We start from the raw sequence: 26,588 nt of genomic DNA, 5'->3' as shown, positions 1-26,588 counted from the left end.
GAATTTCCTTTTTTTCCCCCCTCAAAGCCCTTTCCAGTTAAGAGGAATCAAAGGAGTGATTTCACCCAGTTTCAACATCACCTTGAGTGAGAATACAAGTCAAAATTTGCACACATACCATCCCCAATATACAAAATGCACTTATGTTACTTTCCAAATATCAAATAAAGTAGACATATGCCTGGGTTTTATTTTCAGTTACAATCTTTGAGAGGAAAAAAGGTTAAAAGATGTTTAAACTGATCAAACCATTGACCAAATATAGAGGAGAGGATCTATGACCGTAGTGGTGAACCTATGGCACGTGTGCCAGAGCAGGGGGTACTCGAAGCCCTCTCTGCAAGTACATGCACCATCGCCCCAGCACAGAGTTTGTTACTAGAAAGCCAGAGGGATGCAGGGTTGGGCTGCTCCCCACCTGAGGACATTTCTCACATGGCCCACCCCTCCAAAAGGTTTGCTATCACTGTTCTGTGAGGAAGCATTTACCTGCCTCCCTCCTGCCAGGGAGGTGATGGATTCAAAGAGGAGGAAGAGGGGTACGTTTTTGGAAATGGCCACCTTGTAGATTGGTTTTGACTGCTTATACGGGGTGGAGAAGAGTAATAGGAAGACAAAAAGGGGGTGCAGTGGGGGTGGCGATTGAAACTCTTTTAAAATGCAGAGAAGTAGACAAAAGGAAATTTCAAAGGAAGCACAGACAAGCAGGGTAGTTTTGAAAGAAATGTGTGGAATTTATTATATACATATATATATATTTTAAAAAGAAAGTATTTTGAAGTTAAGGTTCACAGTTTCATGTACAATCCTCATATTCTGCTATGGATCTGGATATGGTCTTTTGGGTGGGGGGAATAGTGTTTAAGTTTATATTTTTAAAAGAAAATTTTAACAATAAAAATTAAGTATGGAGAAACAAGCAGACCACACTGTTTCTTTATTTTCTATTAAGATGAATGACTGACTTCATACATTTTAATTTGCCAAAGAGAAGATGACTGTTTCTCTCTTTGGAACAAGTCATTCACCGCTCAATGTGCTTCCCCCTCTGCCACTTACTAAGGTGTTAAGGAATGTTTTATCCATTTTTCACTTTGAAAATTTACCATGGAGCATGGACTCAGAAGAACCAAGAAATCCTGTGTCCTAGTTTTATAAAGATGATAACACAAAGGGCCCAGAAGGTCCATTCTACTACATTTCTATTTGATCACAGGTCCATGATTTAACATATGTCAGACAAAATTGATAGCCACACCCCACCCAACTAGGATCACTTCATGGCATTTTCTGACAAACTGAAGAAGAGTCAATCTGGTATTTAACATAAGACTTTAAAGTCACCAACAAAATACATTTAATTATTTTTTAAAAAATACACTGATGAACAAAACATAGAAAGGTATAAAATTGAAGCACAAGTTATGAACATATTTTAAAGTAAAAGATACTTGAACTTTGATTTTACAAAAATTGATACCATCAAAACATCATGATTATTTTGTTTGCTCATTCAACAACTAATAAAATATTATAAAAATATAGAGAAAATAGATTCCAGATTTAAGATAACTAGGTATGCCAGCCATGTAGTTTTTAAAAAGTTGATTTAAATCACTAAAAAAATAACTTTTGTTTCCTTAAAAACATGTCATTGGTTACTATTTAATATAATATGGGTATTCATGATTCTTCTATACTTAAAATACAAAAATGATAATGCTATTATACTCTTGGCTTCTTGTTTGGCGGGTCCTGTAGACTAAACTTTGGAATTTCAGAAGAAGGCGCATATGGAATTCTCTTTGAAGATACCTTCTTGCCAATTGTTTCAATCTATAAAGAAGGCAGATAAAAGAATTACTGGCAAATATAATTTGTAATCATTGAAACAGCAATCATAAGGGGCAGTGAGGTGCACTCAGTGGATAGAGCTCCAGGTCTGGAGATGGGAGGATTAAAATTTTCCTAGCTGTGTGACCCTAGGCAAGTCACTTAACTCCAACTGCCTAATTCTTACCACAATTCTGCTTTTAAACCAATACTTGGTATCAATTCTAAGACAGAAAGTAAGGAGGAAGGAAGGGAAGAAGGAATGAATGAACAAACTGCAATGGGAAAAGAAAATCCTATAGCTAGGAAATGTAAAGGGGGGAAAAATATTTAATTTTTTCTATGTGCAAAATAAGCTCAAATTATTTGGGTTGATGTAAATGAACAGCTTATTTGTTCCATGTTCACTCTTGATGCTTCTGGACCAAATCCAAGTTTTATTTTTCCTATATGGACATATACACAAGCATCCTTCTCGCAAACATCTGCACCTCCTAACATAAAAGAAGCAATTTATACATCTGCTGTTTTAGTTCCACATGAATGAAAATTAAGAGAGTTAACATACAAGATATGCCTCAGTTTAAACGTTCTTTCATAATTCACTCTCATTAAGTCTATTCCTGTAATATCCACAAGGGTAGTTCAAGAAACTAAGATCCCCTGTTCTAACAACAAATTACATTCCCACCAGCTGCTGAGACCAATTTAATCTATCTCTTTAAAAATTCAGTACTCAAATCTCAGGGGGGAAAAGTCTTAACAAATAGTAGATGTTAAGGTGACATTTATAAGAACTTTAACAATAATGGAAGAACAGCTAGCTAGCTACATGTCCAGCTCTGATCTCTCTCTTGACTTGAAGTCCTATATTGCCACCTATCAATTGCCATTGGATATCTCTACCTGGAAGTTCTAAAGACGTCTTGAACAGTTCTGATTCATTTTTTAAACCCAAAATATAACTCTCCTCCAAGACCTCCCCATTTCTATTCAGAACACCAATAATCCCCTCAGTTCACAACCTCAGTCATCCTCGTTTTTATTCTCCTTTACCCCAACAACACATCTCTCTACTCAGCTGCCAAATCTTATCATTCTCTCTCTACAAGATCTCTCCCCTTTGCGACACTCCTAGAGCTACTATCTCACGTCCTCTGAGGCCCTCATCATGTGGAATACATAATAAATTCCTGATTCTCCCTACTTTGGATCTCTCCCCTCTTCAATTCATCCTCCACACAAAGAAGTCTTCCATAGGCAGTTTGGACCATGCTCAGGACTCTTCAATGACTCCCCATTTTCTCCAGGATAAAACATACTCCTTGGTCTTGGACTTTTACAATCTGATTCCAACCTATCGAGCTTTTTTTCCCCATATTACCTCCTTTCATGCACATTCCAAAGGATTTGTGCAACCACATGAACTTCAGGCTCCAACTTTGTGTGTTCCTCATATAGGCTGCTCTTTAAGCCTGGATTGCTTTCCCCCTTCATTTCTCTGCCAATTTAAAATCATTACGTTCCTGCCCACTTCAGGCATCATCTTCTATCCTTGGCCTTGCTGAGACCTAACCACGATTCTTGCTCTCTTCCATCTTGTATTATATATCCATGTACACACTGCATCCCTCCAGGGAGCATAAGGTCCTTGAGAGGGGTGGCTGTCTTTATCTTCCTGTTCCTAGTACTAACCACAAAGCTTTACACTTGGTGGGTATTTAATAAATGTGAGTTAAAACTTAATTGTATATGTCATGGGGACAATCAAACTATGTGAAGAATGAATTTGGAGCTACACCTAAACCCCATTAACTTCTTAATGGGTTAAAGACCTAAATGTAAATTAATTTCTATTGAAGGAAAATTAATCTCCTATTTCAGTTATAAAAGCTGCAGCTATTGATGATTATAAAAAATAAGGATTATTAGATTATAGATATATTCAATTGTACAAAACAATTTGGATAACAAAATCTAATAAAAAGGAAAGGCAACAGAATTGGGAGAAATAAAATATAACAACCAGAAAATGCTTCCTATCTTAAAAATTAGTGAGACATGGTGCTGATATATGCCCAAATCCTACTAGGTGGTAAATCTGGCGGACAATCTATAAGACGAAAAACACTATCAAATAAGTCATCAAATCGAAATATTTCTAACAAAGAAATCCAAATTCAAACATTAGGTTATACTTAACTACATTAGCAAAAATAAGTAAAACAAAACTCAATGCTTACAAGACAAATCTGGATTTAATAATGTAACAAGAACTACAGGTGAGGAAACTTATTAAGATCACATATCATAGAATTTAGAGCTAGAAGGGAAGTTTTAGAGATCAAGTCCAACTTTCTCCTAATTTTCCATGGGAGGAATTTAAGGTAAGTCAAGACGAAGGCACTTATCTAAGGCCATGAAAGTAGTAAGTAGAAGACTTGGTGCCAGATCTCCTGTTTTTCCTTCTTCTGTACCAGTGATTCCCAAAGTGGGTGCCACCGCCCCCTGGTGAGTGCTGCAGTGATCCAGAGGGATGGTGATGGCCACGGGTGCATTTATCTTTCCTATTAATCGCTATTAAAATTTTAAAAAAAATTTCCAGGGGGCTAAGTAAAATTTTTTTCTGGAAAGGGGGTGGTAGGCCAAAAAAGTTTGGGAACCACTGATCTATATTGTCTTGAAGTTCAGAGGTTAGAGAAGAGAGAGAGATAAGAGAAAAATTGTTCATAAGCATTGAGCACATAACTGCATTCTGGGGATCATACACTGTAGAAACAATGACCTATCAAAAAATCTTTGTTTAAAAATAAAAGTCAATAGCGTCTCATTTTAAATGCATACCTGGGTCCTTCTTATGATGACTAACCACCAATGTTATCATACAAAAATACACCTGTAACTTTAATCTGGATTAAACAGTTTCACAAAGCAGTAATTGTGTACCCCCCAGCTAGGTGGCTTAGCGGATTGAGAGCCCACGGGTCTCATGTTCTCTACAACACTTCCTATGGGCAGCCTCAACCAGATGAAAATATCACTGGAAAATACTTAACAAAATAAAAATAAAACACAGATAATGTTAATATATGGTTTTCTAAGATGATCTATAGCCTACAGGGATCCCCATGAATGGCACCCCAGTTTTTATGTGAGTTTGCTAACAAAAGGCTAGAGCAGGGGTCAGCAACCTTTTTGGCTGTGAGAGCCATAAAGCCCCATTTTTTAAAATGTAATTTTGTGAGAGCCGTACAGTGCTCACAGTGCCGCTCCTGTAACAGCGCCTGAAAAAAAAATTGACTTTATGGCTCCTGCAGAAAGAGCCATACGTTGCCGATCCCTGGACTAGAGGATCTCTAAGGGCACTCCACGTGCTAATATTCTATGAGTCGATGACTTTACCCATGTTTAAATAGCAATTAAATGATGAAGCCTAAATTAAACCCCAGGCTTTGGGGCTCCTTGGTCCCTTGAGCCAGACACTCACCATAATTCCATCTAAGTATACTAGCAACGCTATCTTCATCTTAGTTCTATCCCCTACTGTTATATTTAACCAAGGATTGAAATAACTTGGAAAACCACAAGCAATACTCCCTGAAGAACTGATAGAAAGCCATTATGTTGCTTAACTGGAAAGGAAATTTTTTTTTAAAAAGAAAAAAATCCCTAACCACAGAACCTTCAAAAAAGAAATCAAGATCAAGATTACCTGGAAGCCAATGGTTTGCAATTCACTGTGAAGGTCATCTAGGACACGTCGACCATCAAAGATAAAGGCTGGTTTCAGCATTTTTTTATGAATACGTTCATAATCCAATTCCTATAAAGTCCCAAAGGAAGCATGAAAATGTACAATTACCATCACAACCCCAGTTAGTATCAGAGCTCCTCTTAGTTCTGCTTTCTTAAGTTGCTGTCACCTCACCTTAAACACATCCCATTCAGTACAAATGACAACAGCATGGGCTCCATCGCATGCTTCATATGGGTCCTTCGTGATGGTCACCAATCGGGACACTGAAAACATATGAGAAAAGTAGGCATATGAAGGGAGAGAGAGGTTCCTGGAAAGTACCAGGGCTGATCTTAGCCCATGCTTAGTAGAGGCTTAATACACTTTTTTTTTTAACCCTTACCTTCTGCCTTAGAACCAGTTTTGTTTCTAAACTGCAAAAGAGCAGCAAAGGCTAGGCAATGGGAGTTAAGTGACTTGCCCAGGGTCACACAGCTAGGAAGTGTATAAGTCCAGATTTGAAACCAGGATCTCCCATCTCTAGGCCTGGCTCTCAATCCATTGAGCTACCCAGCTGCCCCTGAAGCTTAATAAACTCTTGTTGACTAGTAAGACTGTTAACCTGTGTGAAACCATGCCTTTTTTGTAAGTGCTTAAATTATAAGTTCAAACTATAACCCATTCCAATTGTAGCACCCATTCTTTTGCTTTTAGTGGCAAAATTAACTTTGACTCAAAAGCTCTATCAGAGGGATTTCTGGAGGAAAATAATGAGGATCTTGAGCTCACCACACACACAAAAAAGTGTTCATTAATGAGAATCATTCTCACCTTGGTCATCCTCTGAAACACCAGGATGGGAGAGATCTACAACTATCTGTTCCCTCGGTACTTTAGGATCATAAATATGGAGGTGTGCCCCTTCATCCATCAAATATTTGCTTATGTAGATACTAGAGGATTCTCTGAGGAAAAACCACCAATATTGCATTAATAGGTACCTTCAACAGTGGCTCTTTAAACATTCTAGATTTAATCTGAAAATTAAGCTGACCAATGCTGTTATTTATCTATTATAGAAAAGTATAGCATAAGCCATCATTCTAGTAATTCTGATTATAATTACAAGTATGAGATAGATAAAAAAATAGTAACTTTAAATAATATTACTGAGAACATAATACATGAAGTTTTAATTCAAATATAAATACAGACTGAATCATATAGCCAGGTTCTTTTAAAGAGTCAAACTATTGCCAGAAAGAATCAACGTTTTAATGAAGAGGTACCTTGTGTCTCCAGTGTCCTTTTTGAATGCAAATCCCAAAATAGCTATCTTCTTATCAGTAACCGTATTAAACAGACTATCAATAATCCGAGATGCAAACCTCCTTCTCTGGTAGTCATTCATGTCTATTACCTACGATTATATGCATAATTATACTAAAAATTACAACACAACCATTATTCAGTGTTTTACTGTTTAGGCTGCTTTAAATGTTAAAGTTATGAACAAACACTTCAAATTAATGAACCTTCTCTGTTTCTGGGCTCAAATCCTGCCTCTGGTTACTTATCAGCTAGCTTTTCTTTTTTTTTTTTTTTTTATCACCACATAACCTGAGTTCTACTTACTTCCTGGTTTTACTTACTTCATCTGGATCAGTTCATATAAACCTTCCCAGGTTTCTCTGAATTAATCTTTTTCATCATTTCTTATAGCACAAAAATATGCCACACTACCTCCATAGAACCTTAATTTGTTTAGCAACTGCAAATAATGGGCACTCTCTTAGTTTCCAGTTATTTGCTACAACCAAAAGTGTTGCTATAACTTTTACATAGGGTTTTTCCCTTCTCCTGTGGATTTCTTCAGGGCATATGCCTAGTAATTGTGTTGCTGGGTAAAAAAGGGAATGCAGTTTAATGACTTTTTGGCTCTCTATGATCCTTCAATATTCACTCTCCTCACTCTATTTCAGACTATTAATTTCTCTGCTTTCAGGTATCTTCATCATTGGGTTCCCTTATCTATAAAAATAATCTCAGTGCAGAGGTCTGCTGGGGTCACCTCCCTGCTCAAAAGCCTCCAAATGGCTTCTCAGACCTTTTGGATAAAATACAAACTGTTCATTCACGCAAACCTTTATTCCCAGAATTAAACTGCATTTTCTACAATATCTTTAAATGGTGAAATCATCCATGAAGACATCTTTGATTCTTCTAGCTGAAAACTCCTATTTCTTACATACTTTCTCAGTTCCACTGTGTTACCCATCACCAACTTTTCAGTGTCTTTGCACACAGTAAGCATTTAAGTCTTTCTTAAGTGGAATTCATTTACTTGATTACAAGCAGAGGGTTGGTTTTACTAACATGTGCTAAACTTCTAAGGATAATTCCATACCCTGAAGGTTTGAGAAACGAGACTAATGCTTTAAAAGAGATTCATATCTGAATGTCTTTTATGATGTGCTGCAAGGTCCAATCCAGGACACCAAATTAACTGCAACTACTGAGGTCTGCAATACTGGGTGAAACTGTTCTGAAAAAATTCTAGACTAAAGTATATTTTTTAAACCTTTTATACTTTTTTTGAACTCTGGCTAAGGAAAGTCTTCAAATTTAAGGGGGAAAATGGTTCATGGTTCTTCAATGACTTATTAGGTTCACAATCCTTGGGTTCATTCATCCTCTATTTAGAAGGGCCTGTGGTTTCATTTCCATGAAACCAAACAACATAATAGTAAGTCTCATGTGACCTATGGTTTAAAAAGCACTTTTCCTTACAATTGGGAAAGAAAGGCATTATGAGTGTTATGACCTCCATTTTGTAAACTTAGGAGCTGTGGAGAGGTGAGGTGACTTGTCTGACTAGAAGTGTCAGAACCAAGATTCATATTCTGATTAAGGAAGTCCTTTCTTCACCATACCCCAAGGTTCTTCTCTAAATATAAGTGGAAATTTCCTTAGCTGAACTACTTAAACAATTTTGTGCATACTCAGCCACAAATAAACATACAAGAGTTTTGGGCTTTAGTTATTTTTCATAATTAACTGCACCTAACAAAAGCTTGGACACAAGTTTAATTCTAAAATTAGAAGATGAAAGGTGAATTGTCAAAAATATTCTAATAGGATTTACAAAAGATGATGTAACTTTAGAAGCTGGATAAATTAAACAATTATTCTTTATCAACATCACAATGGCAGCATGCTTGTGAGGCACTTAATACATCAAAAAACGCTTCAAAGTTAAAAGGGATCAAGCCTTATATGAGGCAGAATCATGATGTTATTAACCATCACAAAGATTCATACCTGTTGCCAATAACGTGCTACTTCAGGCAAATTCAGAGCTTCACAGAGATAAACCAAATTTAAAACATCTTTCTGGAAACAGCTCCCACCAAAGCCTGAAGAAAAGAAATTTTCAATTGAGAACTGAACATTTTCATCCCAGAACAGCAATAAATTCAACCTGTTAAATAAAAAATGTAGGATATAAGGGTCACATCTAATTAACAATATACTGCACTTGAATAAGAATATTTTCTAGGATTTGGGGGGGGGGGAGCTACTGTTAGGGTTATCTATTTAAAACTGTATCTTTTTCTACTACTTCTCATCTAGGCAACAATCAGTTACCCAGAAATCCTATACCAGAAATATAGAAAGGAAGAGAGGAATTATAGAGGAAGATAAATGGCATTGGTACCATTAAATCCTTACAAGGTCAGCAATGTCCCACAGTCTCAAGAAAAAGATTTATTCTTTGTTTCTGCCAGCAATATTATTCCACAGAAACATTAATTGCCTACATTCCAGCCAAAAGTTCAAAAATTGGTAGTAAATATTTTTTTAAAAATAGGCTCTTTGACTCCTTGCCCCATGCAACTCAGGCACAGAAAGCTATAGTTAAAGGAATCCCAGACCTTCTTGCCCAAATCTGTCATTTTACAGTGGAGGAAACTGAAGTCCTTGTTTGGATTAAACTGATACTTTATCATAAAAAACAATTTCATCCTTGACCTATTTCCAAAGCATCTCATCATGTATTTCATACTAACCTCACTACTTTCAATACAATGCTAACATAAAGAGATATTTTCATCCTTATCTAAACAGTATTTATGGGACAGTACTCAAAAGGTCTAGGCAAGATGAAATCCAGATTTAAGACTGCAATCAAGATGAAAAGGACTAAATCAAGTAAGTATGAACTTAAGTTACTGGTCTGCCTTACAGAAAGCCACAATTTAGCAGAATATTTTCTATTTACCAACACTGGCCTTCAGGAACTTATTTCCAATTCTCTGGTCCATCCCAATGGCTGTTGCAACCTCTTCTACATCAGCTCCTGTTGCTTCACAGAGGGCACTAATAGAATTAATGCTACTGATTCTCTGTGCAAGAAAAGCATTAGCTGCCTATAAAAAAAAAGATTAATTCTATGAGACAAAAGCATATTTTATAAATTCACTGAGAGTATATTAGCAAAGAGAAGCAAAATCACAGAGGTAATGTAGGAAAAATGATTTTAGGTAGAAGGGAATAAAGAGGAACAACAAGCCAAACAAGGTAAAAGTCATCCAACAGCAATCATTACTCTGATCTACTTACTCCCAACTGAATTTTATGCACATGTTATATATGTCAGGAATGTTTTCTGTTTTGCAATCTGATGTTCCTGATGAAAATTATTTTGTAAAATATATTTATCCCAAGATACAAGGAGGCTATATTCATAAATATTATCTTTTATTCACATGCAGAAATTTTAAGAGAGATCAATATGCAGTACTCAATTTAACTGACAGTTATTTAAAAAGATACCAACCAATTTAGAAAGCTCTGAAGACCAAGTATTGGTTGTGAGGATCTTTTCTTTGGGGACCCAGTGTTCATATACAGCAGACAGGGCACGGACAGCTTTCTGTCCCTCTGGGGTTTCATCGCCACCAATTAGCACCCGGTCAGGGTTCTTTAGGTCCTTGATTGCTGTGCCCTCTGCTAAGAATTCAGGGTTGGAGAGCACCTAAAGATCCCAATGAGGAAAGGAAGAATTTTTAAATTAAAATTTTATTTTATTATTAGCTTTATTAAGAGATAAGATTCCAATAAGAATATCTAGTATCTAAATATTTCATTTTTCATACCTGCAAGTTCAAATTGGGTTTTGTGTTTGCATCAAATATCCTCCGTATACTTTCTGCTGCTCTAACTGGGACAGTGCTTTTCTCAGTCACAATTTTGTATCCATTTGAGTTCTGTACAATCCGTCTAGCACAAGCTTCAATATACTTCAGATCTGCTGCCCGACCTTTTCCCATTCCATAAGTTTTTGTTGGTGTATTAACCTAATGAAAAAGTAAGAATTGAAAAGAAAAAACAAACCTCTGAAATTTTACTGATATTTAAGAATGTTCCATAAATACAATAACTCCATTAACTAGTTAAAAAGGGAATTCTTTGTTTTCTTTGAATTTGCACTTGTGAAAGGGAATCCTTTATTCTCTTTGCCTAGTTGAAGTTAACAATACAAGCTTGAACTAGGTGGAAGAGCTTGCAAACCACTTAGTGAATTCACGCCCTACCTAGTGCTAGGTGAGAAGCTAGCAAGATACTTGGAGAATTCCACCTTTTTTTTCTAACTCAAACAGTCAGAAACTTGTTCACACCCTCAGAAAATGTGAACCCTTTTGATGAGTATTCACCCCTCCAGAAGGTGTGAACTAGTTCCCACAAACACTGCTCCCTGGGCAGTGCTAGATAATTTGGAAACTGTGATTGGCCCCTCTGAAGAGGGGAAGAGACTAGAAGTCACCATAAAAGCAAGCTCTGAACTCAGTCTCAAAAAGTTGAGTCTAATGGAGAGTGAACTCCAAGAAGAAAATCAGCTTAAATAAAGAAGAAAGTCAGCCTCAGAAGTCACCTTCAGCTCCAGTCATGTCTTGACCTGCCTCTTGGAGGGAACTTGGGTGAGTGGATAGCTGGCTTTCCCTTCCTGTCTTCTGGAGATAATTTAATTGTGATTGAAGGTTAACAAGTCCTGGCTGAGCCAAGCACTGGAACAATATTTAGTTAGATAGGTTAATGTCTTCTCTACCTTTTTGTATTTCTCTACTTTTACTCTTTCTACCTCTTTTATAAATAAAAGATTTATAATTTTCATATATTTAGCCAAACCATTCATTTTAACACTTACACTAGCAGTTACTAATTCTCTATAAATCTCTTATCAATTGAAAGTAAATTTATAATAATATTGCCTTTAGTCAGTGACAATAGATAAAGACTGCATGGGGTAGTAGAAAATGAGTAAACTGATCTTGGTGTCAATACAGAAATCTCTGTAAATCTCCATCTACCCTATTCATCACCTGTGGGAAGCCAATAAGAGAATAGATAAAAATCTGAGACTCCTCTTTTGACCCCTTTTGTGATACTTGTGATTTCTTGTTGAAAAGTATTATGGCCTTATTGAAGAGGTTTAGGTTCCTAGCAGGCCAGCATTTAAAAGGTTAACACTCTCCCCCTTTGACCAGGAATGCAGCTGCCTGGTACAGCCAAGGCCAAAACCTTAGCAGGGGCAATTCAACCCTACGAAAAATATTCCCTGACTTGGCTTTCTGATAAGAACTCAGTCAAAATTCAGCCTTGACCTTGTTCTATTCTGAAGCCAATGAGACTTTTTGTGTTTTGTTATGACATAATTTGTAACTTCTGCGCATCTGCAAAGTTTCGGGGGGGTGGGGTGGGGTTGGGTTCTTTTGTGTGAAATGAGTCTTGAAATATATATAATAAACTCCATGCTCCTGAAGACAGAGCTGGAAGCATGAGCTAAAAGACAACTCCAGTGTCCTGTTATTTCCTTATCAACTAAGCCGTCCTTATCAGATTATCAGAGATGATAAATAGATCTCGAGAATCACCCTCTATTTAAATCTACTTTTCCCTCACAGAACCAGAATTAAAGTTAAATTTTAAAATTTTATTCATTTTTTGCTTCCTTATTTTCATTTCTCCTCCCCTAATATTGCAGTAACGATGTTGTTTTCTACTTTTATTCCACTGCTAACAAATAGTATTTCACCTAGATATTAGGGTTAAAGAGACCCTTATAATCACCCCCCCCCAATATTGGCTGGAAGGGAGACAATTCAGAAATCAAAATGTAACAAAAAAATAACTATAAGATTAAAAATATTACTATAATAGATTCTTATATTCTAGCCTAAAAACCTAGCAATCACTTATATTCCTATGTAAAAACAAACCCTAATTTTCAAACAATTTCAAATCATCATTTTTAACACAAAAAAAATGTTTTTTAAAAAAAGTATTATTAAATTGGGTTTTACTGACTTGTTCACCACTCATTGCAAACTGCAAATAGCAAACAGCACCCTTCCCCCACCTCTACTTGAATGGAACAAGGACCAACTAGAAGGGCTGGAATTATCCATGATACCATGATGCAGAGTTATATATATCAACACTTACTAATTCTGAATCTCTTGGTTAAGATCTGTCCACCCCACAAATTTAAAGTTTGATCTAATGGAGAATTATGTGAGAGGGGCCATAATAGAAGAGTGAAAATTCAGCTTTAGGTGGCACATTTTAAAAGGGATATTGATAAGGTGGAAGGAATGCTAACTAGGATGGGAAAGACCCTTCAGATCACATGACAGGAGAAGATCTCAAGGAACCAGGGATGATTGATTTTGAGAAAAAAATGACTGGGGAGCAGAGGACAGAGGGAGACAGACAGATAAAGAAGAAGCTGCCATGAAGTCAAAGAAGAATTAGAGTTGTTCTACTTGGCTCCAGAGAGCAGAACTAGGAATAACTAATAGAAGTGGCGGGTATGACATCCTGGTTTCAGTGTTCAGCTCGAGGTTCAAATTCTGCCTCTGAGATTTACTAGACTGTGAGCTCTCTGTGATCCCCAACTCCCTTCATCTACAATCTGAGGGTATGGGCCTAGATGGCCTCTAAGGACTGTTCCAGCTCTACACCCATCATCCTATAGTCCTGTAAAGCTGCAAAGAAGCAGACTTTGGCTTGATGTAAGGAAAAAAATCTTGGTAACCATCAGTGAAGTGGGCCAGCTGCCTTCAAAGATAGGCTCCTCACTAGGAATTTTTTAAGCAAAATAATTCTTTTTCAGGTATGGGTAGAACTAGATGGATGGTCCTTATAACTTGTGACTCAGTGATTATCTGCTTTTATTTATGTTCTGGCTCAGCTAGAGGATTTTGGGCATGTTCCTTCTTTATGCATTAGTCTCATGTAAAATGAGTTTGGACCTTATACATTAACTATAGGGCTAAGGTTCCGTCTCCTTTGACTTTCTAATGCCCTTTGAAAGCATGATCTGCCTGTTAAAAAGGTGAACATGAAAATAGATGGAGACATGACCTAGGGCTAAAAGTATTATTCTTACTTCAGTTGATTTATCACTAAAACTTCAATATAGGACTAAGAACATAATACATGTTGCACAAAAGGGAGAAATCTTACAGAAATAAACACAAGATCAGCCTCTTTGATGGCGGCATCAATATCCGTAGAAAAAAAGAGATTCTTTCCCCGACAAGATTCGACCACTTCTTTTAGTCCTGGCTGGAAGGGGGAGAAACAAAGTTAGAAATAGAATATTTAACTATCTAAATTAAACTATCAAAATGTAGCACTGCATTGTAAATTCTACTCTTAATAAGTTTATAAGTTAAGGCTAGATTTTGGGGTGGGGTAGGGGTGGGAGGGTTAAAATTAATGCTTTGAAACTCTTTGTTTTCACATTAGGGTCATAACCACCCCTCTTCCTTCACTCCCAACCCCATGTCTTCTCTTCTGTGTGTTTTTTAAAATAATTTTTATTGATGTCTTTTGTTCATGTCATCATAGTAGGTCTCTCCTTCCCATTCCTGGAGAGCTATCTCATTTAACAAATAATATTTTTAAAACAAAACAAAAAATGGAAAAATAGGAAAAACATAACTATAAGAGACAAATATACTGAAAAAGTCCAACCCTCTCTTTTAACAGAGAAAAGCAAATAACCATATCAACTTAGCACCTCAACTATATTTGACAGTGAGTGTACTGTCTGACACCCATAGTCCCCTAGAAAGGTTCATTTCTTCATGTCTTGTCAGGCCCAAACTGGTCATTATGACTACATATCTTCAGTTTTTCTATAATCATTATATATTGATTTCCTGGTCCCATTTAGCTATTGTTTGCTATCATCAATATGGACTGATTCTCTGGTCCAAACTTACTTCCAATGATCTGTTTAATTTTGCAAAAAAGACAATCAATAAAGAGCAAGGGTCAGTAGAACATAAGTTCCCAAAAAGCAGAGAAAATGTTTTGCTTTGGTTTTTGCTCACCAACACTTAGAACATAAGCTTAATCAACTGCATTAAAATGAAATAAATGTTTACATAAGCTAACAGAAAAAATTCATAAGCAAAAATGAATTTTGTCCAGACAAAAATAAAAATAAACTTCTAACATAAAGGACAATAGTTCACCTTTAACACTGCATCACCATTGACTATGTAACTGATTTTTTAAACCATCAGCTATTTTTAAAAAATTTCCTCACATCAATGAAATCAATCAGAAAACCAAAATGTTTCTAAGCCAACATCTGATTTTGCACTGTCATGAAGGTTTTTTCTCTATAATTCAGGTCTTAAACTATGGTTATGAAGCAGCCAATTCATGCCCTTTCAATTTATATCAATATACAATTTAAATCCTATAAGAACTTACAATTTTCTTTCCTATTCACTTAGATGACACAACAGGAGTACAACTTTCTACAACATAACCATTAACTAGAAACAGACCTAGATGGTGCAGTGAAAACAGATTCAAAATTGCCAAGGTCAGAATTATACCTATGTGTTACAGGGCTTTTTTTAGAAATGTTAAATTTTGAAGATAAGAGATTTAGACATACTGGAGCTATCACTGCACAAATATTGGGTTAAGGTACTTAAAACAATATCACAGTTATTAGAAAATTGCAAAAAAACAAAAACAAATGCAAACCACCATTCACCTCCCAAAGCCTATAAAAGATGGAATTTTAAAATAATTTTAATTTTTAAATTTTAAAATCCAATCCAGAACAGCACCTTAACATAGTTATAACTTTGGGTATGTTCTTTTATACATTTATGCAATTCTCAATCCTAAAATTAAAAATAAGCAGCTGATGAAGAAGTTTGGGGGATAATATTTCCCTCCTATCTAGTATACGTAGGTACTGAAAAGGACATGAGAAACACTGAGTTTCTCTGCAAAAAGGTTATACTAATATACAAAAGTACTACACTATAATATTCACTTCCTTCCTATGCTTCAAGATCACACTAAAAGAAAGGTCTTATCCTTTAATAAAAGAGTTGACGGGGGCAGTTGGGAGGCTCAGCGGATTGAGAGCCAGGCCCAGAGATGGGAGGTTCTGGGTTCAAATCTGACCTCAGATGCTTCCTAGCTGTGTGACCTTAGGCAAGTCACTTAACCCCCATTGCCTACTTTACAATTCTTCTACTTAGAACCAATATACAGTATCGATTCTAAGGTGGAAGGTACGGTTTTACAAAAAATAAACAAATAAAAGGGTTGAAAATGAGAAGCATGTCGCTCTCTTAAATATCTAGAAATATTAAGGATTTTTTAACCTGAAAATTTGCCAAAATAGCAAGATTTTCAGAATTATCTACCAAAAGTGATCATGATTCTCAAATTAGTAGATTTGAATACTATAGTTTTTGTTTTGTTGTTTTTTTTTTAAATCATTACCTTCTACCCTGGAATAAATACTATGTATTGGTTCTAAGGCAAAAGATCCTATAAGGGCTAGGCAATGGGGGTTAAGTGACTTGCCCAGGGTCACAGAGCTAGAAGTATCTGAAGCCAGATTTGACCCGAGGCCCTCCCATCTCCAGACCTGGCTCTCTATTCACTGAGCCACCTAGCTGCCCCCATCCTATTTTAAATTATAATTTTTATAAGAAGTATTCTTAAGTGGGCTGATAAAAGCAGAAAGAAAACAAAATCTTAGGCAGAGGAACAAATATGTAATTTAATACACCTTACCTCATAAATTGGGAGTGTGGCCGAATTCCATGCATTGATTCTAGATTCGTTAACATCAACAACTGTGACCCTAATTTCAGGGCACATGTGTGCAATGACACTACATGTGGGTCCTCCAACATAACCTGCTCCAATGCAACAGATCTTCTTAATTTCAAACATGATTTTACTAGAAGGAAAGGACAAAAGAAATTCCAGATATTATTACATTTTCAGGAAAAAAACTGAATAAGTTAACATATTCACCATATTTTATGAAAACCTAAGTTGAAAGACATCTGAAGAGAATTCCTACGTGAGATAAGAAATGAAATATTGAATTCTGGTCATAATTTGGAAAAATAGAATACAAAGAAGTAAACTAATGAGTGTCTGGCTGGAGTGAAAAAACCTTGGGGCAGGGACACCAAGTAGAAGCTATTGCAGTAATCCAGGCAAAAAGTGCTGAAGGTCTGAACAAGCCTGTGGTGCCCAAAGTCCAAGAAAAAAGGAGATAAGAAAGAGATGACCCGATATGGCAAATGACTGAATATATGACGTGAGAGTAAAGAGTCGAGAATGCCACAAACAGGTGGAAGGTCTGGGTGACTGAGAAGGTAAAAGAAGCTCAGAAGGACAATAGATTTGAGAGGAAAGATCAGTTCTGATTTGGACATTCTGAGTTTGATGTGCCTATAGGATATTCAGGTGGTAGCCCAGGAGATAAGGGCTGGATATAGAGATCTGGGAGTCATCCAGCTAAAGATGATAACTAAAACCCTGGAAGCTGATGAGATCCTCCAGTGAGATAAGAGAGGGGAGGGAAAAAAGGGAAAATAAAAGGTCCAGAATAGAGCCTTAGGACCATTCACAATTAGCAGGCATACCACTGATAAAGAATGAGCAAAGGAGACAGAGAAGCAGAAAAGAGAACCAGGACAGGGTAGTGTTCTGTTTTAAGTTTGAAAACTGCTATTATTTGAATGGGAGGAAAAAGGTTAAAAAGTTTAATTTTAAGCAAATTTTAAAAACGTGTTTTTGTGTTTCCAGATCAAATGTCCAAAAATGTTACTCTGCCACCATGACAGGTTTATTATATCTGTTGCAGAAAAGGGCATATGTATGAAGGTCACATGGCTTCATAACAATTTATCTGAAATTCCATTCAATTTTCTTTGTTCTAATTCTATAAATATTAATCAATATTCCAATTTAAATTCATTTTTTAAACAGAGTTTCAGGGTGGGAAATGAGCCTACTAGCCACAAATATGATGATCTCCTTTACAGGCATGTCATAGTAAATGAATAAAAAAGCATTTTAGTTCATATAACAGTTTCTTGTGAGTTTGGTAAGCAAGAAGCAATTCAGTAGGATCTGATTACCTAATGACTTTAAAGAACTTTTTTTAAGGGATTCGCTTCACCAATATATATGTACTTTAATAAATCTTACAAATAATCTATGTGATTTATTAAGGTCTTCCTCTACTTGCTGGTTTTTAAAAAAATTATATAGGTTGTGCATAATAATATATATTTCCATGTTCATCATGTTATGAAAGAACACATATACTGGGTATGTTTCAATCTGCATTTACACTTTCAACAATTCCTCCTATAGTGGTGGGTAGTCTTTTTTGTCCTAAGTCCCTTGGAGTTGTCCTGGATCCTTGCCTTGTTGATAATAGTTAACTCATTCACAGCCGACCATCATACATTACTGATGTTGCTGAGTACAGATGTTACTGAGTAACAGTCTCCTGGTCCTACTCACTCCACTTTGCATTACTTCATTTAATTATTTTCAGGTTGTTGGGTTTTTTGGTGATCATCTTGTTTGTCATTTCTTAGGGCCCAATAGTATTCCATTACAAGTATATTTCACAACTTGTTCAGCCATTCCCCAATTGATGGACATCTCTTCAGTTTCTAGTTCTTTGCCACTCCAAAAAAGAGTTGCTACAAATGTTTTTGTACAGATAGGTTCTTTTTTCCTACCTTTAATCTCTTTGAGATACAGACCTAGTAGTGCTATTCCAGGGTCAAAGAGTATGTACAATTTTATGACCCTTTGAGTGTGGCTCCAGATTGCTCCCCTTATCCGTTCATAGCTCCACCAACAGTGTTATTAGTGACCCAATTTCTCCACATTCCCTCCAACATTTACCATTTTCCTTTTTTGTCATGTAAGCCAGTTTAGTGGGTGTAACGTGGCACCTCAGAGATGTTTTAATATGTATTTTTCTAATTAATACTCATTTGGAGCATTTTTTATGTAACTAAAGATAGATTTAATTTCTTCATCTGAGAATTACCTGTTCATATCCTTTGAGTATTTGTCAATTAGGGAATGCTTCGTATTATAAATTTGACTCAGTTCTCTATATTTGAGAAATGAAGCCTTTATCCTCTCCCTGCTTTTAAAAACATTTTTATTGGTATCTTTTTTTTCTTATATCACCTAGAATTCTCCCTGTATATTTTCCTCTATGGTCCCTCAAAGGATCACCTTTTGTTTACTTAAAAAAAAAAGTTTTGAATAAGAAAATGAGAAAAAGAAAATGAGTAAAATCAATTTGTTAAAAATAATCTCACATATATAAATGTATTATACTCTTGGACCTCCCAACTCTGCAAAAGAGAATGGGAGGTTTCCCGTCATACCTCTTCTTTGACGCTGTTCTTTATTCTGTACTATTCATCTTTGATTGTTTTTATAGTTGATATTCTTTCCATTTATATTGTTGTAGTTATTATATAAACTGTTTTCCTGGCTCTGCTTACTTCCTTTTGCATCAGGTCATAGAAATCTTTCCATGCCTGCCTGTATTTTTTAAATTTAATTTTACATTCCTGTATCATAATTTTTTTTAGCCATTCCTAAACAATGGATATCCCGTATCCAGTCCTTTGCTTTCACAAAAAGTGCTACTCAATATTTTGTTATATGACTCTCTTTGTTGATTTTCTTCTTGGTTTATAAATCTAACTATAATCTCTAGATCAAAAAGTATGGACATTTTAACCATTTTGTTTGCGTAACTCTAAACTGCTTTTCCAGATGGGGATATTAATTCACACTTAATATCAACAATGCATTCGTGAGTCTATCTTTCTACAGACTCTCCAACATTTGACTATTCCCACCTTCTGTCATCTTTGCCTATTAGCTACCTGGGAGATGAAACTTCAGATTGGTCAAATCTGCATTTGGATCATTCTTTCGTTTGGTTATTAGTAGCTTACAATTCTTTTGAGAATTGTTTGTTCATATTCTTTAACCATTTCTCTAATGGGCAATGGACTATTGTTTATATGTTAGTTTTGTATATATTTTGGATTACAAAGTCTTATCTGAGAAATTTGATACAACATATCCCCCAATCACTTCCTTTCTTAAAACCAGTCATTTTATTGGTGCAAAAATTTTAATTTTCATGAAATCAAAATTGTCTATTTCATCTGTGGTAATTGCCTCTATCTTTTATTTAAGAATTCACCTCCAGAGAGAGTGAACTGATGAACTCTGAGTGCAAATTGAAACTTTTTTAAAACTTTGTTTGGTGTGTCATCTTTTATAATATGGCTAATATGGAAATATGTCTTAGATGACTTCACATGTATGATCAATATCATACTGCTTACCTTCTCAAGTGGTGGGAGAGGAATGGAGGGAAAAAATATGGAACTCGATGTTAAAAAATGTTAGCATGTAATTGGAAATTTATTGTACGCACATATACATATAGAATTCATCTATCCATGTTTTAAAAACATTCAAGTCATGTACCATTTTAAATTTAATGTATAATGGAGTTTAAAATATTGGTTTTCCTAATTTTCTGCCAGACTGCACTGCAGTTTTCCTCTAGGGTTTTTTCATCAGTGCAATATTCAGGCTGACCATGACACCTTTTTCTCTACTTATTTCCCTTTGTGGTCATTTTTGGGGTTTATTTTTACATCTGACTTATTCCATTAGTGTAGGGAACTTCCAGTGAGAAAACTATCAACAGAGCAGCAACTGCTTTGCAAATTACAGCCTAGTTAGATTCTAAAGAAGTACACATCACAATCTTTTGGGATTGGTTAAAATTAGAAAAGTGGATCAATGGAACAGACCAGAGAAAAGAGAATCAGAAACAATAGAACTCAATAGCTCTGTGATTAATAACCCTGAAAACATAAACTATTTATGAAAAATTGCTGGGAAAGCTAGAAAACATCTGGAATGCTAAGGAGTAGAATTATGGCTCCCTCTTCCAAGCATCATTATTTTGGTCAAAGGCACCACTATACTTTCAGTTTTCCAGGTTTATAACCTCAGCATTGATTTGTATAATGCAGAGCACAGTGGCTGGCACATATCAGGCATTTAATAAATATTAGCTGACCTGACTCCTAACTCCTCCTTATCCCACATAATAATCAATTGCCAAAATCATTTAATGTCTATCTCTACAACATTGCTTGTACCTGTCCCCTTCTCTTTATTCATATTGCTACCATTTTGGTTCAGGGGACCCTATCATTCCTTAACCTTAATTACTGCAACTGCTTCCTGATTGGTCTTCCTGCTTCTTATCTCTAACCACTTTAACTCAACTCACACACACAATCCCCACTACCTTGCATTTATCTTCTTTGTATTTATTCCAGTATTATTTCCACACTCCACCTCTCAGGTCTGGGCATTTTTTCTGGCTTCTCCCTATTCCTTGAACACTCTCCCTCATCTGCTCCAATAACTACTAACCTCTCTGGCTTCCTTTGGGTCTCAACTGAAATCCCACCTTCTACAGGAAGCCTTTCCTAACCCCTCTTAATTTCAGTGGTTTCCCTCTTTTAATTATTTCCCATTTATCCTGTGTACAGCTTGCTTTGTATATATTTGTTTACATATTGTCTCTTCCATTAGACTAGAAACTCTTTGAGAGCAGAGAGTATGTTTTTGCTTCTTTTTTGTATTCCTAGCACCTAGAACACATAGTACCTGGCACATGACAGGCATTTAATAAACATCTATTGACATATTTGATGCCTACCCCTAGATTGTAAGCTCCTTGTAGGTTAGGATTGTTTTATTCATTGTTTTTGTACACTCAAAGTCTAGCAAACTGCCTGTCACAAAACACAGTGTTTAAAAAAGTTTGTTAATTAACTGATGATGAACTATAGACTTTGACCAGAGTAATATTTAATATAAAGGGAAAATCTGAAGTAAGGAAGAGATTGGATCCAAGAAGATAAATTAGGAGACTTTTGTTATCTAATTGCTTATAAACTTAGTCCTATAGCTTAAGATAGAGATAAAAGTAGAATATAGATTTAGTAGTTGTGGCAGTGGTAGTCCTGGTAGTCCAAAAAAAGAATCAGTTTTTTGGGGTCTAGAATCCTACATGTTACTTCTGATTTAGACCCCAAACTGTCTCTTCCTTCCTGTTTCCATATTCCTTTTGTAGAATCTTCTAAACCTGAAAACTTCCAAGTCCCAAGATTATCCAGATAAGACCTCTATCTTTATGCCTATAACATCAAAGATGAGGCACTATCAGATACATCTAAAGGATCTTGCACCCTCCTGGTAAAGTTCCATACTCCTTGCCTTCCTTGAACATCAGATCTTCAGGGATGTGCACAAAATGAAGAATATTGGGACCATCATAACTCTTAAAAGTCCAGGTCACAGTGGTGGTGCAATCTGCATCAATGGAAAGCATATCCACATTGATAAATCAGCAGCTGCTTGGAGTCTTAAAGGAGGAAGAAGGTTTCTCTCAGTAGTATTCCCCAAACTATGCCACACAAAGTACAAAGTCAGTCTAATCAGCAACAATTCATGATCCTATTCTTCTCTGTAGACAGAATCATCCTCTCTTTACTGAGCCAAGCTGGTCATTCATATGGAGGATGCCCAGCCAAAAAAACAGCTATTAAATTGTACCTCACACACAGCTTTACTACAAAAACTATCCTTGCAGAGAAAGACATTATTAGCATAGGATGATCAGAATCCTGATGCTCCCCCCAAGAGATCCAATTGTCACACTGAATTCCTCAAATAAATTTATGTATGTATGTATGATCTATTTTACAGTCTATGCAGCTATTTAGGGACTCCAATCCCCTCAATCTGTCTTAAAAATCAAAGGCCACTTGGGCCAATCAAGGAAGGTTTGCAAAGTATGTTATAGGCATTATCTCATTTGACCCTCACATCAACCCTGTGAGACGGAGTGCTATTATAAGGAAACAGTCAAAGAAATTAAAGTGATTTGCCCAAGGACTTCCCTAGCTAGTAAGGATTTGAACCCAGTTCCCTTGACTTCAAGTTCATGAGCAAAAACCTATGGATGACAATGATTTAACTATTCCATGAACTATCCAACATCCATGGAATATTGCATTTCATCAAAAAGTATAATCTGGGGCAGCTGGGTAGCTCAGTGGATTGAGAGCCAGGCCAAGAGACTGGAGGTCCTAGGTTCAAATTCGACCTCAGACACTTCCCAGCTGTGTGACCCTGGGCAAGTCACTTGACCCCCATTGCCTACCCTTACCACTCTTCCACCAAAGAACTAATACACAGAAGTTAAGGGTTTAAAAATATTAAAAAAAAAAAAAAGTATAATTTGTAATTTAGAAATTCACAGATTATTACAACGAGAAGCTCCTAGCCCTTGTCCTACCATTTCTTCCTTTACTTTATTCCTCTTAAATTCCTCCTTCAACCAAACTCCAGTTAAGTTTTATTTCCTCTCACTCCTCTTTCCCAGGCTATTAAAAACCTCTGCCTTACTTTCCTCCTGATAGCTAAACCAATTCAATTATGTACTGTACTCCACCCTATTCTGGGCAGGAAAACCTCTCTGAAAAAAAAGTCATCTCATTGTGTCAAAAAACACACGTAATTTCACATTAACTGGATCCTCAATGCTGAATCCACCACAACTTTACATTCCCAACCTCTTTTTTAACTCCTACCCAATCTTGACATCTCTTTCAGCATATACCCTCATCCTACCTCCCTTTCATAAAATGTCAAGTCAATCACTGTTTCAATATTGCCAAATGTAAAATGTTTACCTTACTATATGCAAACTACTAGTTTGCTTCTCTATATTACTTTTTTTAGTATTATTACATTGAAGTCATAAAGGTCATTGACAAAACCACAAGCAAACCTAATACTCATTCAACAATTTATTTCCTTTCCCCCTTCTTTTTATGGCAAAAGAATTTCACCTGATATTTTCTTTTCTTTTTTTTTTTTTTTAAACCCTTACCTTCTGTCTTGGAATCAAAGGCAGAAAAGTGGTAAGGGTAGGCAATGGGGGTCATGTGACTTGCCTAGGGTCACACAGCTGAGAAGTGTCTGAGGGCAGATTTGAACCTAGGACCTCCTGTCTCTAGCCCTGGTACTCAAACCACTGAGCTACCCAGCTGCCCCCTCACCTGATATTTTCAACTGGGTATATAACTTAAATTGAAATGGAACCGAGGGATAAAATGTAACCAATCTCTTTACCCACGTTACTTGCTTGTACTTCATGAATTGCTAAGACTTGTTTATTTAGTCAGGTTACTAATAGGTAAATCCCAGAGCAGACAGTAAATTCTTTCATTCCCAGAACCTTCCCAAAGAGACAGAGCAGATTACTGTACTCCATTTCTAAGGGGAATTGAAGAAACTCAAAAGACCCACATTGTGGTCTGTTAATGGACCCACTGTATGTGGCTCTAAAGGCCATTTATTGCCCTCTATGTTTAAAAGCAGCACTCTCCTAGAAACTCCTTTTTCTCTTCCGCGCTTTAGAATTTTCTACTTTATTTTGTCTTGCTACCAAAAATAATGGCTCCAAATTTTCACAACAGGTTTTTTACATCAAAAGGTGAGATGCATCCTCCTTTTGAAAAACTCAGCGACCGTTCAGTTGGGCAGTAAAGCAGAATCCAAAGCAAGGTATAGGAGGCTAAAGGCTAATCTTACCCTAAGCCACTCAACTGGCTTCAGGGCTTTCTAAGGTTTTCTCCAGTGAGGGGAGGGAGGCAGCAAGAAGAAACGGAGAAAGTAGCTCCCCCAGGGTGCACAAGGTCTTTAAAGAGAAACAAAAGAGGCTCTGATCAGAAGGCAATAGGGGTCTTTAAGAACAAGAAGATCCAGGTAGCAAAGGGGTGGAGGAATTTCTAAGGTTAGCAGTATGCAAAGTGGGTAAAAGCGGGGAGGAAATAAAAGGGAGAAATTTGGTACCCTCGCTCTTAAAGCTGAAGGGGACTGGAGGTGTGGTGGGGGAAGACACGTCTCGAGACTTCCAAAGGGAAAGTTAGAAGCTTGGGGTCCTGCCTGACCGAGAGGTAAGGGGGAAGGGGGCCGCAGGGGCTAGGCAAAGGGGTGTAATATAAGGCTGGACTGGAAGTGTGGGGTGCTGGGCAAGGCTGGACTCGGATGTGGGGGTGAAGGGCAAGGCAGGGCTCAGATGTGAGGGTGAAGGGCAAGGCTGGGCTGGGGGCGGCGGCTAGGCGAAGGAGGGTGCAGTCTCAGCCAGCCTCGGAGCTTACCCGGGGAGCGGCGGGGCGGGACGCTCCTATAGGGCCGCACTGCAGCAGCGGAGATGGTCTTGGAATGGACAGGACACGGGCGGCGGCTTCTACCTTCGCGCTTCCCTCTTATGCAGCAGCCACCTGAATCTCACGGTCCCTTGAGTTGCAAGTCGCCCGAGCTGGCACGCCGGACTGGCCCTGAGAATTTAAAGGTTCCGGCGAGGAGCAGGGGGCGGCCGCGCCGCCTCGCCGCCCGCCCTTCCTCCGCCCTCCCAGGCATCCGCTGCAGCCATTACCCCCACGCAGACTCGTGTATACGTAGCCCGGGGGCGGAGCTGGAGCCTTGGCTCCTCCCCTACGGGGCCGCAGCCAATAGGCGGAAGCCACTTGGGGCTCTGCCCCCTCTGGCCCCGCTGTCCTGGCCCCTCGCAGAGGTACCGAAGGCCCCTCGGGTCCCCCGGGCCTACTTGGTGGCTGGGCGAAGGGAGAGGCCGGAGCGGGCGGGGCTCTGTGACTGGGCGGATGACTCCTCTGGGTCCACAGTCCCGAGGCTTGGGAGGGACTGCTTGGAAAGAGGATGCTCGGATCGCTGACACTCTGTACATTCTGTGCTCCAGGGCTTGTCCAACCCAAGACCTCGGGGCGGGAGATCTGACCTCGGAGCCCCACCTGGGCCCAGGACCCCTAATTTCATCATCTCCTCGGGGTCCGAGAGCCAGCTCTCCCTCACGGCCACAGGAAGGGGGACGGGGACGGCCTAGCCTGGGGTCCCTGAAGCTTGTTCTGAGAGGTGTAGTGAATATCTGGTCTTGGACATCTGCCCATTGAAGATGACTCCTCCCCACCCCTTCTACAAGTCACTTTAACCTCTGCCTCAATTTCCTTGCCTGTAGGAGATAATAATAGCATCTACCTTGTAGGGATGTTCTAGGGATCAGATGAGAGATTTTAAAAGACTTTGTAAACCATAGAGCTCAGTGTAAAGCTAGTTATTTTTATTTCCTTTAATATTGACTAGGAAGTATAAGAATTATAGATTATATAATTTTCTGTAAATACAAATACTGCATATATAGCAATAATATTGTAATATGATTATGTCATATGTAGATTTGTCTATGCATTAGATTGGACTAAATAATAGTTCCCATTAGATCATAATCTTGAAAGCAAGGACTGTCTCTTTTGTATCTCCAGCTAAGCACTGTGCCTGGCACTTAGATGCTTAATAAATGTTTATTAAATTGAAATGAAAGTTTTCTGAAAAAGGCAAATGGGAGTATGGGAACCAAAAAACAGATTGGAAACCCAGCAGTTGAAAGTAACTTAACAAGGCAGAGGTACTTAATTTGTGTGTGTGTGTCCTGAAG

The 26,588-nt window shown here is 37.4% G+C and overlaps 1 protein-coding gene across 1 annotated transcript; it reads right to left on the bottom strand.

The window, feature by feature from the left end:
* Nucleotides 1–710: 710 nt before the first annotated feature.
* UGDH (UDP-glucose 6-dehydrogenase) lies at nt 711–25,405 on the bottom strand. Its single transcript, XM_044680354.1, has 12 exons — nt 25,237–25,405; nt 16,697–16,865; nt 14,099–14,200; nt 10,729–10,929; nt 10,410–10,607; nt 9,852–9,999; nt 8,891–8,985; nt 6,859–6,989; nt 6,401–6,534; nt 5,762–5,853; nt 5,546–5,656; nt 711–1,836 (listed from the first exon to the last, which is right to left on the bottom strand). The coding sequence occupies exons 2-12, from the start codon at nt 16,856–16,858 to the stop codon at nt 1,726–1,728; spliced, it is 1,485 nt and encodes a 494-aa protein (XP_044536289.1). The 5' UTR covers nt 16,859–16,865; nt 25,237–25,405; the 3' UTR covers nt 711–1,725.
* Nucleotides 25,406–26,588: the final 1,183 nt, after the last annotated feature.

This window comes from Gracilinanus agilis, chromosome 6 (genome assembly GCF_016433145.1).
Source record: "Gracilinanus agilis isolate LMUSP501 chromosome 6, AgileGrace, whole genome shotgun sequence".
Lineage (NCBI taxonomy): Eukaryota > Metazoa > Chordata > Mammalia > Didelphimorphia > Didelphidae > Gracilinanus > Gracilinanus agilis.
This window is presented reverse-complemented; position numbering and strand designations above follow the sequence as displayed.

Coding starts and splice junctions, on each gene's coding strand:
- UGDH (XM_044680354.1), bottom strand. CDS start 16,858: ATGTTTGAAATTAAGAAGATCTGTTGCATTGGAGCAGGTTATGTTGGA. Junction 14,201..16,696: donor CCACACTCCCAATTTATGAG/GTAAGGTGTATT, acceptor TCCCCCTTCCAG/CCAGGACTAAAAGAAGTGGT. Junction 6,990..8,890: donor TAGCACGTTATTGGCAACAG/GTATGAATCTTT, acceptor ATATAATCGTAG/GTAATAGACATGAATGACTA.